Source organism: Taeniopygia guttata, chromosome 9 (assembly GCF_048771995.1).
Source record: "Taeniopygia guttata chromosome 9, bTaeGut7.mat, whole genome shotgun sequence".
Taxonomy (NCBI): Eukaryota; Metazoa; Chordata; class Aves; order Passeriformes; family Estrildidae; genus Taeniopygia; species Taeniopygia guttata.
Genome location: NC_133034.1, coordinates 19,297,189 through 19,315,292, shown reverse-complemented (window position 1 = coordinate 19,315,292; position 18,104 = coordinate 19,297,189). Strand labels below are relative to the sequence as shown.

At 38.4% G+C, this 18,104-nt stretch overlaps 1 protein-coding gene across 21 annotated transcripts in view; it reads right to left on the bottom strand.

The window, feature by feature from the left end:
* Positions 1 to 18,104, bottom strand: part of PEX5L (peroxisomal biogenesis factor 5 like) — a 105,074-nt gene that overhangs the window by 28,391 nt on the left and 58,579 nt on the right. For 5 of the 21 annotated variants that reach the window (XM_041718180.2, XM_072933246.1, XM_030280484.4 and 2 more), the window contains 4 exons: positions 13,855 to 13,920; positions 11,979 to 12,083; positions 10,631 to 10,669; positions 60 to 171 (listed from right to left, as the gene is read on the bottom strand). In XM_041718180.2, coding sequence (XP_041574114.1) covers positions 60 to 171; positions 10,631 to 10,669; positions 11,979 to 12,083; positions 13,855 to 13,920 — 322 coding nt within the window. The remainder of the gene's footprint in view (positions 1 to 59; positions 172 to 10,630; positions 10,670 to 11,978; positions 12,084 to 13,854; positions 13,921 to 18,104) is intronic. The other 16 variants (XM_072933250.1, XM_012575709.5, XM_002193042.7 and 13 more) reach the window with 4 other exon arrangements.

The window sequence follows — 18,104 nt, the reverse complement described above, 5'->3', positions numbered from 1 at the left end:
ATGAAGCTAAAACTAAAACTATTTTTCTCTAGTGAGGGAGAGTAAAGAAGGTTGTTTACCTGCAGTATTCGATGTTACAGGCCTTGCAACAGCTTCTGGCTTAGTTTCACAGAGAAAGTCATCAATGGAGGGGCTCAGGAGGGGTCTGCTCTCCTGTTGCTCATTCACCAGCTAGCAACAAAGAACCCCAGGTCACAGACTGTTCTTGGGATGCAGAATTTACAGAAATAAAACATATTCTCACAATATCATGTACTTTAGTTTTAATTGCGAGAGCAAGACATTACAATTAGATGATGCACAAATAGCACTGGGATGAAAATAAAATAAGGTTTAGATACTCTTTTGGGGCAAAATTATATTCCAGTTTAACAAATCACACAAAAAATAAAGCAGCAAGATGATTTTTCCTTAGCAGTTATTGCATACTGTTACTTATAGGGCTAAAGTTACAGGGCCTGGTGCAGCTCCCTTGAAATCCAAGGTGAAGTTGCCCTTCTCTATCACCAGGAGGCTAAGCAGGGCTTTTTCTTTGGTTTGTTTTTGTTGTTTTTTTTTTTTTTTTTTGAAATGGCCTTTTTTTTTTTATTTTCCACAAGTAACATGCTTCCCCACAGAACTTCCACAATAGCATTTCATCTGGCAAATAAGCATTAGCCCACTAAACAATAACCTGCTGAGACAGGAAACACTTCTCTGCCATAAAATGATGTGTGAATGACAGTGGATGGAGCCTGGTGAGTGTATGAACTTCCTGCATGAGTTCTGGCTGTGGGAAGACTCATAAAATGCTTTTTATTTATGAGCAGTTTTCCATTTTTAATTGGATGAATGCAATGGTGTTCTGCTACCTGACAGAAATCTCTGTATTACAGGCTATTTAATGTATCAGAATTAAAAAGATAAAACTGTACAAATCTCAGAAATAAAAGTTTCCTATCTGCCATCTATCTCTGATTAGATGATTAAGATCTAAGTTGAGCTGGAGAGATGTCTGATGGTGTGCCCTGCACTTACTTTATATTAGTATCTTAATTTCTTTATCTGAAAAAATGCTTTCCCATTGTTGCTTTTGTCTGGAGTTTTTTCAGCTTTATTTTATCCTGTCCATCTTCTTCTCAATCTTCTGTTCTGACTCTTTTTCTGTTGTTGAATTTTCAATGTTTTCTCTCAGATATGTTAGAATTTTTAAATATAGGATGCTAACATGGACTAAAACTGGCCAAGAAGGGTATTTACTCACCATCATATTTGTTAAGTACTGGCCGTGAGCTTCTCCAGCAGCAGGATTATCTCTAAAGTTATTACAGCAAACCAGATTAGATTCACTGCTGTTCAGTGCTTGATTTGTGTATTGCAAAGCTGCAGCAAAATACTGGAGCTATTGAAATAACAAGCCCACTATTTCAATGGGTCAAACATTTAAGCTGATATCTAACACTGACTTGCTGTGTTGCAAGTCTTGCACAAATGCATCTGCCCAGGACCTCAGAATTGTGCACTGAAACATCAATTTCCATGGAGGACAGAGGAGTGACTGCCTGCCCAGCTGAGTGCAGCACAACGTGCAAATGTGGCTGAATTTAGAAATCTGGCAGTGGTGCTGTCCCAAACTCTGATGTACATGTGCTAAACCCAGGCTGCAGATGCACCTCACCAGGGAATTAATCATGGGGGTTTAACTCTGGGTTGCCTGCCCAGGTTACTGTCTCATTCAATGCACAGGAGGCACCTACTTAATTTGGTAAATGTTAACACCTTATTGGAGATTGCATTTATATCAACTGCACACCTTTGATTTCCATTATCCCCCAGTCTACAAATTTACATAATGATTATATTTAGGAATTAGGAAGACGTATATTTTCTTTCTATGATTTGGTGACAATCCTTACTCATGACTATTTTGAAAAACATGTGGATGCCTTAAGTTCAGAGTTGAGTATTTTCCAAACTACTTTAGTATTTTAAAATTTTATCCCAATATTATCAAAAGCTGCTTGTATATATTTTTCTTTTTGCATTTACACAGCATAAAGAAAAGTCCCAGACCATTTGGAGAGGGACAGGAGGGAAGAAAGAATGGGTTCTGTAGGAATCACTGAAAATATAAAAACTTTATAGGAAATACTGTGTTTCTATTTGTGTAAGACTATCAGTAGGGTACATTATCACATAAGATTCAGGTGCTTATCAAGTTTCCCAGTCCATTCCATGGAAATTTTCTTTGATAGGAAAGACTGGGGGAAGGATGAAATGAAGAAAGATTATGAGAACCAAAGTACCCAAGCTACCCAAGCTCACTCATAGCAGACAGTGAAGAATAAAAAATCTGAAGACCATCTGGAAAGGCAGTTTATTGCCCAAACCTGCTGCAGAGGTCAGAGGATAAACTCTGGGAAGACCAGAAATAATTTTAAGAATCAGAGTCATGGAGGGGAAGGAGATAAAACTTAATAAAGAGCTGAATTTTACCAAGGTCTAACTGAGGTATGAGGTCTGATATTTATTTTTCCTTTTCAAAGGTGGTTATCATGTCCTTAGAATTTTCTTTATTGTGTTCATTAGATTTATTACATTTTAAAGGAAGACTAAAAGAGTTTGACTTTCTTAGGCTGACAAAATGACGATTGAGTAGGACTGTAGTTATTATAACAGAGTTCTAAACTGGGCGTGAGAACATCTGGACTGGGAATTAAAAGAACTGAACTATCACAGCAGTGATAGTATGATATATGAACACTGTCATTTTTTACTGTAAGGAGACAAAATGCCCTCCTATTTAAAATGGCTTTTGCCAAGCCTTCTACACTGCTGTTTATGACGTGACTGTGACCCAGTGGATCCCTCCTAGTCCTGGGTCCTGTGCTCTCATGGCTAAGGACTAAAAGCTGTAGGAATGTCTTATTGAAAGGTTTGTTCCTGTGAAAAATAATCTGCTTTCAACTCAAATATTTTTGTCAAAACAGATTGCAAAAATATGACCACAGCCACTAATTCTCAATCAACACAAACTATGTATGTATAGCAATAGAAAATATTAGAAAAATATTATTTTGACCTGAAGTAAACATTTAATGATGAATTAAGACTTAACAAGTTAGAGTGCCATGAGATGATATTTTTTCTGTAGAGAAGTGCAGTGGGGTAGGTTTCTGACATTACTCTGTAAGAAATGCCACTTGTTAAGCCCTTGGTCTCACACTTGGAATTTCATTTTGCTGCCTCATATACTGTAGAAAATTTATCCTTCGCTTAATACTGCACAAGTTATTGGAGTTATATCAGGCATGAATTTGAAGTAGAACATAAAAGATTTATGAGATGAAAACTATGATCTATATTAAACCAATAATTTATGGTTCTGAAGCACCTTTTAGGCTGAAAATCACAGAATGCCTTAAAACATTCATTAATCAAGCCTGGTACCACCACAGAGCTGAGGAATATTATCTCTGTGTTGCAGATGAGGGAAACAAAGTGAAATTAGGGAAGTGACCCAGCATCCCTGGGTGCTGGAGAAGCAGCACTGGGGGGCAGGAGCAAATCCCACACCAGATTTATGTGCCCAATATCTGTACACATGCCAAATGGTGCAGACTCAGCCTGGGAAAATGGAGGTATCTCAGTACTAATTTAGCCAGTGGGTGCCATAAATTCTCATAATGTCTCTAGGAACTTAAATTCTCTCTATAAGATTCACTTTAATTAAAGAAGAAGCCCACGCACTCCTTTAATTGAGGGATATGTGAAATCTGTGGAGGCTGATATTTCCTACTACCAACACATCTGAAGACACTCATCCATAGTATAAGATACTCCTAAATTCAAATGAGTCTTTGGGGAACAGCACAGCAGAAAAAGCTGGTTTTCTTACTCCAGTACTGCTACTGTAATTTTTCATTCCAAAAAGCATATCAGTGGGGCTTTTGGGTGCTTTAGGAGAGATACTGGGAGAGTCAAAAGTGGTATCAGCCCCGCTGCTTCAAAATATGCAAAGCAAGGATCATTTAGCAGTAACTAAGGTATGGTCCTTCCATTCCACTTCATATTCCCTCTTACTGCATTCCTGATCTTGATCTGTTAGCAGTGCACAAAGCATGGTAGTTTGTTTCTTTTTAAAAATTTTACTAGGACATAACATAATGCTAGTCTTTAAGATAAATTATTTAGACTCTAAATTGGGAGGGCTTCCAGTCAGGCATGGCCGGCTAATTAGCACCTATGTTTTGGGCACAGAGTGAACTAGTTCTCTTAAATTAAATGCCTAAATTCCCTCCATGTTCAGTAGGGAGAGATAAATGCCTAGAAAAGCTACTCCAGAGGGAGATCCTGCCTGCCCAATTTAGGCTGTCCCTCAGGAGGCTCTCAAAGGCACTTAGCTTTCCCCCTGCTATATATGGGATTTATTTTAGAAGGACTGGCTCAAAAAGCATCCAAAATTTAGATGTAATTTGCTAGTGAAGTGAGTTGGATTGAATTTTGGATTGGATCCATTCTGTTGCCTGAGCCCAATTGCATTACTCACGGCACTAATTTGGGAAACCCCAAACTACTCCTGGGTAATCCCTGTGCAGTTCAGCATCAAAGCTGCTCCTGGGCACTGAGACATTTTCCTGTGCTGCCCACTCAGAGCGGTGAGAGGGTGGCAGGGCTGCCTCAGTGACATGAGCTGCTCCAGAAGGCTCAGAGTGATAATGAACAAGTGGTCATGGGCATGGGAGAAGGCAGGAAACGTTGAACTCAGATTTCCTATGGAAAAATACCATATTTGAACTTTGCTCTGAGAAACTTGTCTGCTCTTTGGGTGACACTGGAGAAACAGGTGAGAGTCAAATTGCTTACAGCAGCTTGTAAGGGTTAGGCTTAGGCAGAGACACCAGCTAATTTCAATCACTAACTATTTTTATGATGCACAGCAATGGTTTCCTGACAGACAGGTTCCCTGCTCACACCTGGGACTTTGGTGGCACTCACTGGGATAAGAGCAAACAAATCAATTGATTTCTACTACCTGGCTCTTTCTAAAAATTAATAAATGGGAAACCCAACTAAGAATGTAGGTTATTGTTTTCTAGAGCATAACTGGACGTATTGGTCTGACAGTCAAGTCTGTGGATCATTATCTTGGCAGAGTAAGAACCAGAAAAACTCCTTTCCTGGTTGCAGAGAGGTGTTTGGAGAGGGAACTCCTGACAAGCTCAATAGTCTCGTGATAAAAGTTAATTTCATGAGTTTTGTTCTTTTCTCACTTTTATAGTAAGTTTATAAAGATTTCACATTCATAATTAATGCTTCACACACTTTATTTACCCTTGTGTAGTAAGCGTGATTACTTCTTGGCTTTTTGCCACATCCTTGTGCCACAGTGATACATTTATTTTTCTCTGTCACTCGACTATGACTGTATGTCCCAATGAAGCTGACACGAGAGCCAAATATCTGGTTTTCAGCAGAAGAGAGAATCCATGCACATGGCACATGGTATAACTGACTTCTGCCTCACATGAGCTGTGGGAAGCTCTAAAACAGAGATGAGCTCCTTGCACCCTCCTGCAAAGAGGTGCTGCTGCCTCTCTGAACACCAGCCCTGCTCACCAGGTGAGAACCAGTGCTCTCTTGCTGGGTAGTAGGAGGTGTGTGGTGTGAATCAGAGGTGATAATTTCTCACCTGAAATCACACAAGCTAGGTCACCCCAGCTGTCAGGGTTTGTGTGAAGCAGAGAAGCTGTGGGAGGGTTGCTGTAGACACGGCATGGGATATTTGAATTCATGTGCCAGCTGTGTTGTTTAAAACCTTTGTTTATGTTGCATCTCCATAAAGAGCAGTTGCATTGCTGGGTGACAGCTCTTGCTGCGATCTCTGCGTCACACCAACAGCCTGCCTTGTTTCTGTGTGCTGACCCGTGCATGTTATGGTGTATTGTTGTAAAATTAAGCATCTCACAGCTCAATATCTCCTTCTCTCTGTTCAACCTGGTCTGGTGAAAGGAGGTTTAACATGGGAGCTGTGTCTGGCTCCTGCATTTTGGCCTGGCTCCAGCTAAGCACTTAAACATGCCCTGCAAAACTCAAGGTTAAGCATGTGCTTCACCGTCCTGCTGGATCAGAGCTGTGGGGGAAGAGGAGGAAAGTTACTCTTGTCATACTTTAACCGTGACTGACAGTTTGGCCTTTGCCCAAACAGAAATGTGATTTATTGTAAATCTGCTGGTTGCATTCATGTCTCCATGCACTTCTTTAAGTTAAAGGACGCTGTTATCAAAAATGGAGTGCCTCTCGCTCCTGAGTGTTAGATTTTATTTATCACTTGGCCGTGGGTTTTCTTTGTGGTGTTACCTGGTGATTTCTCTTTTAGCCTCTCCCCTGCTCCATATCATTATCTAGGCTCAAGATCTACAGCAGTGATCAAAGACAACATTTTATCATCACCAGAGATAATTTGAGATCCCTGCTATATTTTTGCATATGGGCTGTAATTGCTTGAAAACCACATGGATTTTTTTTTCCTGTCGTCTCTGTGGACTTTTCTTCTCAAATAAAGACCTGTAGCATATCTAGAGGTAGGCTCTGTTTTTGGATGTGTTACTGTGCCTGGTCATGGGAACCAAATCATAAATGGTTATGATTGTTAAATGGCCTTTCCCTGTCATGGCATGTCTGGTTGCTTTGGGATGTTTTCAGCAGATTAGAGAGCTTGAAACTCATAAGCTGTTTGTGAATTGCAATTCAGTAGAGCAGCCTCACTGAAAAAACCATGAAGTTCAGTGAATCTAGAACTGTAGCACATGGTTTGCAACTCTTTAACAGAGCAATATATTCATATTTGGAGTGTTCATCAATGAAGAGCCAAAAAGTTTCTGAAAAGTAACTCCTATTACTTAATATAAAAAACCACAGCTAAACTTATGTATTATATTATTCACAAAAAAAAATCTGTCCAATCTTTCTGTCCTTAAGGAATAGTAAGGAATTTTACAGTGTATGAAATGGTATGGTTAATTTTTTTACTTTATTAAAAAAATACACCATCAATTCCCATGGTAATTTCAAATTAAAATTGTAATTCTGTGAAAAATGTATTTAATTTATGTGACAGAGCGATCTACATAATTTTAGGAGAGCAGCCAATTTATGACTTTTAAGCATATTGTCAAGGCAGTTTTATTGTACTCATGAGAATATTTCTGCTGAAATTATGCATACGGCCCTAAAAGCAATATTTAAGTTAGAGGTAAAGAATCAATTAATATTTGTAGTGCTAGGCATGCATTTATTAATTTTTGTATTTATTTTGTTTTTTTTTGCTCTTCATGTATTTACCCTGTCCTAATAATAGATGAAAAAGAGTTATCAATAGGACTGAGGATATGTCCCCTGATAAAGTACTCAAAGCTTTTGTAATAAATCAGATATGAGATGTATAGTACATACTGCTAATAAATTAATCCAAAATATAGGATCTCAAACCTAGTTATCCTAAGATCAGTGAGGAAATTACCACTGTTCTCAGAAGGCAGACTGGGATGTACAATGAATTCTTGCACTCCAGACTTTGATAATGACAATAATTAAAACCGACATGATTTTTACCTTTTTTACCTGAATGTATTCCATTTAGTTAAAATGAAGTGAATTCTGGTTTAGGTTGGTGTAAAAGAAAAGGGAAGCTAATTACATCCACAGGAGCATCCCACCATTCTGTTTTAATCTTTTTGAGAACACATTTATGGAGTGGGCTGGAAGTCAGTGCAAGCCTAATGCTAAGAGGCTTAGAATGAACATGATTGATTCAAATGGGACTGTTAAGTTTGTATGGAAAACTGTGATTATGCAATCAAATTCATGTAGTGAGCCCTTGATACACACATCAGAAAATCTACTAACAGCATTGGGAGCTGAATAGTAGCTTTAATATGTTTCCTTTATAAAATTGAATGGAAGCATTTAAAAATCTCCTGTTAGAGACTTAAAAAACCCCAGACAACCCACCAAAACCCACAAAAAAGCCCCAGAACACAACAAATAAAAGAAAAGCCTAACAAAGCAAGCAAGAAAAGAAAGCTAAACCTAAGCAGAAACATACCACCACCACCAAAATAAGTAAATAAATACATACATACATATATACATACATACAAACATATAAAAAAGCAAATGAAAACCAAATCACCAAAACAGTGGAATTTAGGCAGTGGAAATGTTGGAGTATTTTATTCACAAGCCCTTAAGCAAATATAAATGTGCTTATATCAATTAAGTATTGGCATGCAAATGAAGTTCCCTTAAAAAACTAATAGTTCCTACTTTGAATACTAACTAATACCTTATAGACCATAAAAAAGCCTTAAGCATCTGGTGCAGTTAATTGGGGGGTAGTCATGAAGCATATGTCTTTTTCTGACGTGTGTTCTAGCCTGCATTTTTCACAGGGGAGGATGAATTTCAGCATGTTTCTTATAATGTAATTCCAACTTTTTCAATTTCTTCTTTCCAATTCAAATTCTAAACCCTAAGTGTTTTGTGGGTTAACTTTTTAAATTATAAGTGCTCGAGACCAAAACTGTGCTCTGAGCAATGTCTGTGTGGTCCCATAAATTCTAAGTAGGCAGCTCCTACATATTTCAGTTAAAAGCAGAAGTGGAGAATAGCTTTCAAGATATACTTTGCTTTTCTTTTTCCTATTGGTGAAGTTTTCAGGGACTCCCATTTCTGTTCTGACAATTCCAGAGTGTTTTGGCCACAGGACTTTCATGGACATGAATCCCCCCACTGCAGGTCTTCTTTCTTTCTGTTGCCTTTATAGGGATCCTGCCCTGAGTCTCTTTCCAACCTGTGTACTCTAATAAGGAATCTAAATTAGGTGTGATGGAGCTGGGACAAGTAACTCTGGTGTCACTGCGAGATTTCTTTTGTTTTTGATGGCAAAGCATTTAAGCATGAACTTTTTTACTGCTCAATAAAGCAGTTAATCATGTTTTAAAGTATAAGTCTGGGTCGAAGTATGTGATTGAATCAGCTCCTTTGAAGTTCACTGACCTGTAGTAAATTGGGAATTTCATAGCTGGCTGCACAATTAAACTTTGACTTCAGGGCATATTTAGGTTTAAATTTCTCATTAGGAAGTAATTCTGAAGCAAGATTTTTTTTCTCCTGACAAATGTGAAGAAGTTGTGAAGAGGTTAAGCAAAAAATTTATTTTGCAATTAAAACCAAATTTATGCATTATTTTTCTCATTTATTTCTCTGCTTCAGGTAAAAGTAATTGGTTCATAGCTTAATATGCAGGTAATCTTTGAACCTTCAGCAAGCTTTCTTACATGTTTTCTAGGTTCAATTCATATGAAATATTACCTTTTTTCCATTTGTTCCAGTCTCTTACAAATTATCTTTTAAAAGATAAAGGGAAACAGCAACATGGATAGAGTTATATTCTACAAAATCCTATTAGAACTGAAAGATCACTCTCTTGATGCTTAAAGTATTAAATTTTGTAACTACTGAATCCTTTTCCACAGCAATAAGTGTGAAGAAAGTGACTTTTATGGAAGGTAATTGAGATAGGAAGACAGGATTACAAAAAATAGATACTGAAATGTCCATTCAATTACCAGGAATACTCCTCTGCCTACTGTAGTACACTCATTACCCCTGGAATGGTGATTGAGATTCCCAGTTGCCATATACTGCCACAGCCCCACAGGAGTCTGCAGTACATTTTTTGTTCATGTTATTTGAAGATTTGCCTTCAGTTTTGATGATATAAAACCATATCTAATGGTATAAAATAATCTGTGAATTGGAAACATAATTTAAATTTAATTCACAGTACTTATTCAAAAAATAGGTGTCATATTTTAAAAGCTGGGCTTTTGCTAGGAGCATTACAATAAAATGGGACTATTTATCTGTCTTGTTCTGTGCTGGATATGTTTTTACCATTTTCCAGAGGAAAAGAGCTAAGAGACATATTTAAAATTACAAATTCAGAGGCGTATGTACGTTATCAAAAAGCAGAATTAGACTCTTCTTTGTGTATCAGATTCCAATTATGCTTCCTGTGGAGTCTGTCTCCACAGTCAGACATGATTAGTCCTCCATTCATCAATGATTTTGGAAGTGGGAGATTTCACTTTTTTTGTCTCTTGGGAAAGCCAGTGTTCTGTCTGGGCTTGATCCTTGCATTTCACTTGCAGGTTTTTTGCTTAGGTAGCTGTAAGGTTGGAGCAGCATGGACACAATGCATTAAATTACTCCCTAAGACATGGACCTGCCCACACTGTGTTTGGTGGCAGCGAGAACTTTGGAAAGACCAGGCTTTATTCTCCTGACCCATCTGGCTCGGGAAGTTTGCAGTCAATCTGGAATTTGTTCCACCCCGTGAGCAGCAACCACATCCATCTGTTTCATCATGTAAAGAGCAGAGACAGACACTGGGATGGGGATGGTTGGCACAGCAGAGCGTTTTCCTGCGTGGATGAGGATGAGGGGTTCACACGGACACACTGCGGTGACAGCATCTCAAACCAACACTTCAGCCACAGTTAGGGGACAAACGATGTATGCAACGTGGTCGTACAGCTGCACATCACACATACATGATGCAGAGATGGCTATGGAAAATACTCACTTTTTCACTTGATTCTGCTTCCTTTTGGATTCTGCACCCCTTTGGTGCATAGCAGGGAAGTAGGTATTTGTGTTTAGTGGAAGAAATTACACTGACTAACAGACACAAGCATTTTACTCATAAATTTATCATAGACTATTGCTGAGGAGACTGACAGACAGCCACTACAAATGGTGAGTTAAACATTTAATGAACCCAGGCTGAACTCCTGGCCCTGTTGAAGCCAAAGGAAGTTTTTGCATGTCAATCTTTTTTGGGGTGCAGTGAAGATTTAGAGAGGGTGGCACTTTATGTGGGTTTCTTGTTTGTTAATCACTTAATGAAAAATTAGAAATGATGCCTTAAGCAGAGCATCTTTTTCCTCTGTGCAATTTCTTCATAGACATTGGAGCTCACCATGAATAAAACCTGGGTTCAACAGGGGCTGAGGAGGAGGTGCCAGACCTGGTTTCCAAATTAGTAGATGGTATTTCTAGAATGTGTATTAGTGCAGCATATCTACGATGCTCTGCTAGAGAAGTATGTGCTGGTGTGTGTGCATATTAAAATTTATAAGTACAGTAGCTGTTATCCTAAATCATGAGAGGAATAAAACAGGACTGTGGATTTCGTTTAGGCTCTCATGTAAAAGCAGATTCCAGCAATTTCCATTCCCGGTGAGCTGGGAGTATTTGTGTGCAGTAAATATCGGCAGTAAACTAAATGCACTTGCTTAGGGAACAAATTCATGTACATGAGCAACATGAGGGAATAAAATCCACTCTCATAACAAGAATGCTGTGGTTTACAGTAATGTTCAGTCACTGTCTTTAAGAAACTAATGGAACCACCAAATTCTTGGTGGCTACTCCAAGGTATGTGTAAGGGTTAATGTGGGGATGTACGTCCTTCCTTGGACTGAAAGTGTAGAAATGAAAGCAATGAGATATGCCAAGTCACATATTCTGATCCAGACCAGGAGCAGAACCCCAGTGAGAGTTTAGGAATGGGATCTGAGATATCGAAATGACACTACTGTGAACTGGTTTTTCTTATTTTACATATGCACTGAATGGGAATATTTTATGTATGAATTGCAAATGAGTATTTATGGCGTGACGATGGCATGAATTAGAACCGAAATTTTAAACTAGCTTTAAACAACTTTCTGGTAACTGAACTGGTGGGAAAAAGAATGCATTTTTGTTTAAATTTTCATGTCAAAACATCTACACCCCCAATATTCACCCCAGGCTCTTTTCCCCCCTCAGTGAAGCAACGGGACACCGCTGGCACGGGAGGGTCACCCAGCGGGGCTGGGGACTCGCACAGCGCCCGCGGCCCCCTCAGAGCCCCGCGCTCTGCCCACCTGGGATGCCACAGTGAGGAGGGGCTTTTCTTCTGCAGACTCCTCCCTCGGAATCTCCTTCATCACCATGGCCACAGCCTTATCGGCCGCCCTAGCGCCTTTGCCCTACAACAGCGAAACCAACAATGGCGCCAAGTCAGCAGCGGGCTCCGACCGCCTCCCGCGCACGCTCCCGACCCAGCCCGGCGTGACGCCGCCCGCGCCTGCGCCTGGAAGCCAAGCTCGGTTGGAAGCAGAACACACACACTGGTTAAAAATAGTAAAAATAATAATAATAGTAATAACAATAATAACAAATGGTCCATCAACCCAATGGTTAAGGAGGCAGCTGGGGTGTAGCCGTGGTCTGGTGGCTCGTTAGAGTTGCCCCAATGAAGTCAACAGGAATCCGGCCCTTTCCTGCTGGAAGTTCCCCGTGCCGGCCTTCTGCAGGACAGGCTCCCCTGAGCAGTAGGGGTTGGAGGATCAGCCCGTTGATTTAATTTTAGTTATCCGAGTTTTTACCCAAAATACCTCTTTGTGGGTTTTTTGGTTTCTTTTCCTAAAAAATAGCATCAAGTGGAGTTTTCAAATAAAGCACAGTTCCTTGTTGTTCACTGAGGCAAACTCTCCCTGAAATTTGAATGTATAATCTGGACCCACAGAGTTTATAGCTCTAGTGACATTTTAAAAAGCAATTTACATCATATAAACAGTCTGGGTTTTGCTAACAGAACATACGGAGCCAAATTCTGCCATCGTAGGCATTGCTACAGCTCTCCCTAAAATGATCATTGTTGTAGAAATTACTCTAAGGATTTTTTTTTTAACTCCACTTGTCTTAAGTTTCTCTTTTTAAGTTGTAAATATTCTGGACGAAGTTAAGATATTTCAGCATTATTTAATATAAATTAGCCAAACAAAAAAGCACCAATATTATGTGCCGTGCTGTTTGATGCCATTCTTTTTATTTAATGAGGGTCTTTATCATCTTGAGTTCACGTGGGTTTCTGTATCTTGATCTTTGGTCCTATTTTGATCTCTGCCTCTTGCCCGTGACAGAGAAGGTTGGAGCTTACCCATAAAGCATCACAGCAGAGCTGTATTATGCCAGTGACCCTGGGCAGGGCCTTATTATTATACTTTAGAAGCTCCCATTGATTTCTATGGAAGTTTTAGCTGTGCAAAGACTGCAGAATCTGGCTCCATAAAAGAAGTATTTTACTCTGGACTTAAAAATATTAAAATCCTTAAAAGTCTATTAACAGAAGGGGTTCTTTGCTAAGACATCATATACAAGAATTATCTTCACTAGCAGTGTATTCTGTGTCAAGTAAACCCCCCCTATTGCTGATACCAAACTACAGATGGTTTCAGGAACATTTCATCAATTGCAGGTAAAACCATTACATAATATTGAAGGTTCTAAACGGGTTTTATTACTGGTCAGGTCAATATTAGCTTAGCTTGCTTGTGCAACACATCACAGATACCCTACAGAGAGTTCTTTGCATGCTGTAAGAAATTCTCAGAGCAGAAGTGTCATAAATGATAAGCATGCTGGACTTGTGATGCCTTTGATATCCAAAGAACTGCAAAGTCATTGTAAAATTAAGTATATTAAATTCAATGAGAATTACATTTAATTGGTAAGCATATCAAAGGTTCTGGGCCGATTACGTGTTTGTTCATGATTCATATGACATATTCCAGGTCTATGAAGCTTGTTTCCAGTATGACACATGAGCTATCATTAGCTAGCACTAATAGCATGCTATTGGTCTTTATAAAATGTAGTCCTTTTGTGCTGAGTGCTAGAACAAAATCGTTTATCAGCTAGGAAGGATGCATTGGAAAGCATGCAGTGCTTTTTATTTCTTGCAGAGTAAAAACCCACCAAAGCAAAGGTCAGGTCACTTTTTTGAAGACAGAGCCACTTTTTCTTCAAGGTTTCACCTACTGCCTGAAAAGAGTCATGATACTCGTATTAGTGCCTGCTGTTCATCCTCCACACAAGTAACTGCAAAGCCTTGGGAGTGGCTGACACCAAAGATAAAATCTGTTTTACCAGATTAAAGTGGCCATGCTATAAAGGAGAAAAGCAACACAAAGGATACCTCTGTGATATTTTTAATGAGCAAACTTAGTTTATTTGCTGGGCAAAGCAAGTGGTTTGAATCCACTTTTTTTTTTTTTTTAACATTCCTATAAGAAAAACACACTTTCCTGCGTGTAAGTCAGGTTGACATCTCTGGCTGCTCAGCCTATGCTGAAACATTTTGAAACTAGAAGTTGGTAGCAATTTCCTAGATGCCAAAGAGAAAGACAATGCATTGGAGTAGCTTAAATTGTCAGATTCTGCTGGAGAGGTACACAGGGGAGCAATTCACTGGAAAATGCAGTGTTTTATTCTGTTGACTAGAAATTAAATTATCCTATGTAAAGTAGAGAACCTTGAAAATTTTGGTCTCTCTTCCCTGCAGTGACCACTGTGTAGCCAATTCTTGCCTGTGGAGCCATTAGGTTGAAGAATTGGGGAGAAATAAAACCAGATTTTCTGTGGCCAGGAAAACCTTGTTACGGTTGTCAACTGCAGCTGAAATTAAAATCTCCAGCACATATCTTACAATGACCATTAAAGATTTTATTTTTTTAAGGTGCTATTTATCTAGCCTCTTTTGATATTAAGTATTGTTTCTTTGCAAGCCAAAGTGCCATATAAATTTACCTGGCGCAGCAGTTTATTGCTCAAACCCTGTAATGCTGTAACAACTAATTTTAGATATACCAGGACTTCAAAACAAACAGTTTGTTGGTAGTCCAGGCTTGCAAGGTAAGTTACTTTCTCATGTAAACCACAATTTAACAATTTAGTAAATAAATTTTATCATTCCCTTTTGGTTTTCAATATAGAAATGGAAACAATTGTGAGGTAGAACATGACAACCCATGTGCGAATGATGAAAAATGTGAATTGATGAAGGAAAAAATGTATTATTTGTTTTAACGGAACATACTGCTTAAGAGAAACTGAGAAATATGTCAGTGTTTCATTATTTGGTACATTAAAAAAAATGCAACAGTTCCTTTAGGTAATATCTCCAAAGCAAAATAAAGGGTAGAGTTCAGAGTGTTCCCCCTATGCTAAATATTTAAAACAACATTGGGTTCAAACCTTAATAACAATTTCTCTAAGCTGATTTAGCAGGATTTTGTAAGGAAATACTTTTATTCTGCTGCTCTTTTTGAATAGTTCCAAATTCAGTTTTGTAAAAGTCACACTAGTTAGATGTGGTACTTAGTAATGAATATTTAATTAAATTACTGTAAGAGCATATTAATGTAAATTTCTAGTGCAGCATAAAGTTGATTTTTTTTTAGTAAGTGATGCATATAGCTTTGTAACCATGGTCATCTATGATAAAGCTTTAAGTACTTGGGACCAATGGATCACCTTCAGGTCCTGATGGGCAGGTCAGAATGAGCACATTGCAACACTTGAAACATTACTGTTTAGTGAAATACTCTATAATTCTATAATTATTTTCTTCATTATAGTGATTTGCAAATTTGTTCTTGCATATGAAAAGCCAACAACCAGTGCTTTGTAAATGTTTAACAGTTTGACAACAGTATTTAAATTATAATTATTAATTGCAGAAAATATTTGTTGTCATCTATGCAATAAAATGATTTTATCTAAAACCATTTTATAATTATAAGTTTGCTTTTGACAAATATTTGAGGTACTTGAGTCCTAAATTCACTTTTCAGGAATATTTATAGCATCTGTTCTTGCGAGAATGTGAGCAGAAAGAAATTGAGTGATCAGATTTTCTTTTTTTTTAACATGCATTCATGAAGAAAGTATTCCTTCATTACACAGACCTGTGCTGTTCCATTTATTTTTCAAGGATCCTACCAAGCTCTTTCAGCTTTAATTGACACAATTACAATGCATCCCTGTTTACAGAAATCATCTCAGCATGGGCATGTTTAAATTTAAGCTTCTCTAAAATAGAAGTTTTAGGACAGCTTTCCTTATAAAGAAATTTGATAGAATGTTTATCTCCAGACACTGCTGGTACAGGTATGGCAGGATTACTGCTTTCAGGGGCATCTCCCTTTCTAGCTGAGGAGAAAAAGAATAACACCTTGCTGCATTTATAAATGTAATGACAAAAAACATGGCCAGATGTCCTGACCTTTCCCAAAGGGCTGTTGAAGTGTTTGAAAACAAAATAGAAACAAAACCCACCAGTTCAGGACATCCTGAAGTACTGGTCTGCACTTTACATATCCTTAATAGGTTGGAAGGGCCTTTGTAAAGCAAACTTTATGAAAGATGCATTAGTTTTAACTTGAAGTTTTAGGAGCTGCTGTCCTCCTGTGCTGGGAGAAAGAACAGGAGAGCTGCTGAACGTGTTGGATCTGGGAGGTTTGGCTGCTCTCCAGATCCCCCAGCAGCTGATGTATTAGAGAACCAGCTGAGCAGCCTATTCCAAATGGCTTTATGCTCCACAAATCTTCCTGGTTTGTGCAAATTCAAAATAAAATTAAGGGGAAAACTTGGCTTTATTTTTTAAATTGTGCAGTGCTAAAGTTTTTACCTCTCAGTCTGAGCACACAGAGCTATGCAACAGTACCATGGGATTTCCAGTGTCCATAATACAGTTGTGAGCTCTTAATTTACATAGGATCAGTTTATGACTTCAAATTTTTCCCTTCTCAGGCTTTTATGTTCATGTTTTCTGCATATGCCTTTCTTCTCATCTATACTTTTCTACTTTTTCCTAGTGGTGTTGTATCTTGCATTTTATATATAATTAAAAATAATGAGGAAACATATGGCGAGGCAGTTTTATGGATGAATACAAGACTGATATTTAAACAGAAAATTCTGTCCCATCAAAGCTCGTGGTAGCTTTTTTTATTACGAGCCTAACAAAGTCAAGCATAGCTAAAATAAATGGGAACACAATTCCTTTAGGCAATGCCCGGTTGACCATGGTGAGGAAACGAGAACAAGCTCTCAGTCCTGAACTGGAAGCAGCATTGTCAGGGTAGACCAGCTTTCAGAACGTGAGCTACTATTTTGCTATTGTATTTGCATCATTTGGAACCTCTTACCAAGCTCTCTGTTAGTGATTATCTAAACTCTTTTGACTCGTGACCTTCAATAGCTCATTCTCACAAGATTATGATGAAATACAGTTTGCTACAGACGAGGAAGCAGCTATGGGAAGACTTGTCCAAGATGTAATTTATAGTAAAGCAGCTAAATCCATATTGGCTGAGTTTGCAATGTTCTACTCCTCTTTCATCCCTTTCCCCATCTTTTCATTCTTATGCTGATGGAATAACAGATTTCAGTTTTAATATGAGAAGACTTTACTGTATTCAAGAAAAATTGCAAAGAAAGGGACAAAAGCTTATAAAAGGCAATCAGCATAAATATCCACATTTAGCTTCTTTGGGTTGTCTCTTATACCCATTTAAATGTCGATAGGGTGGTTAAATTGCACTCCAGTTTGGGAAGCATTTGCATTGAAATGGCACTGTAAGGTTTTCCGTTTATTGACTCTCAGTAACATTTGCATCACGTGTGCTCCCTTGAGAAGATGTCTCAGTCTGAAGCCTATGGATTCATTCCCAAAGCCAAGTGGGACAGCTTCCAAAGCATCTCTGGTGGAAGCTCTGCAAGACCCATTTTGCTCTCAAGAACTTGTGCAAAGTTACTTGACTTAACACATCTGAACACAAATTATGACTGGAAATTAATAAACAATTCTGCCAATAATCTCACTCATTCTCTATAAGCTAATATGATTCCTGAAAGCTAAGAGGAGGAGGAGGATGTGAAATAAGGTTTTTTCTCTCTTAAGTTAGGAGTTTTATTTGGGGCACAATAGGGAGTGCACGGTTTGAGATAACAGCGAGATAACAACACTGCAATGTTGGAATGGTAATGATGATTTAACTGTAAACAGTATTTCCAGCTGGGAATATAGAGCAGGGTTGGGAAGAGGAAGGAGGTCTGGGATAGAACTAATACTTAGAGGTTGTTTAAGGTTCTGCTCCTTTTATGAACGAGTTATATAACATATCTCCTTGTGATAGAAGGCTTGGATGAGACGTTTTGCAGTC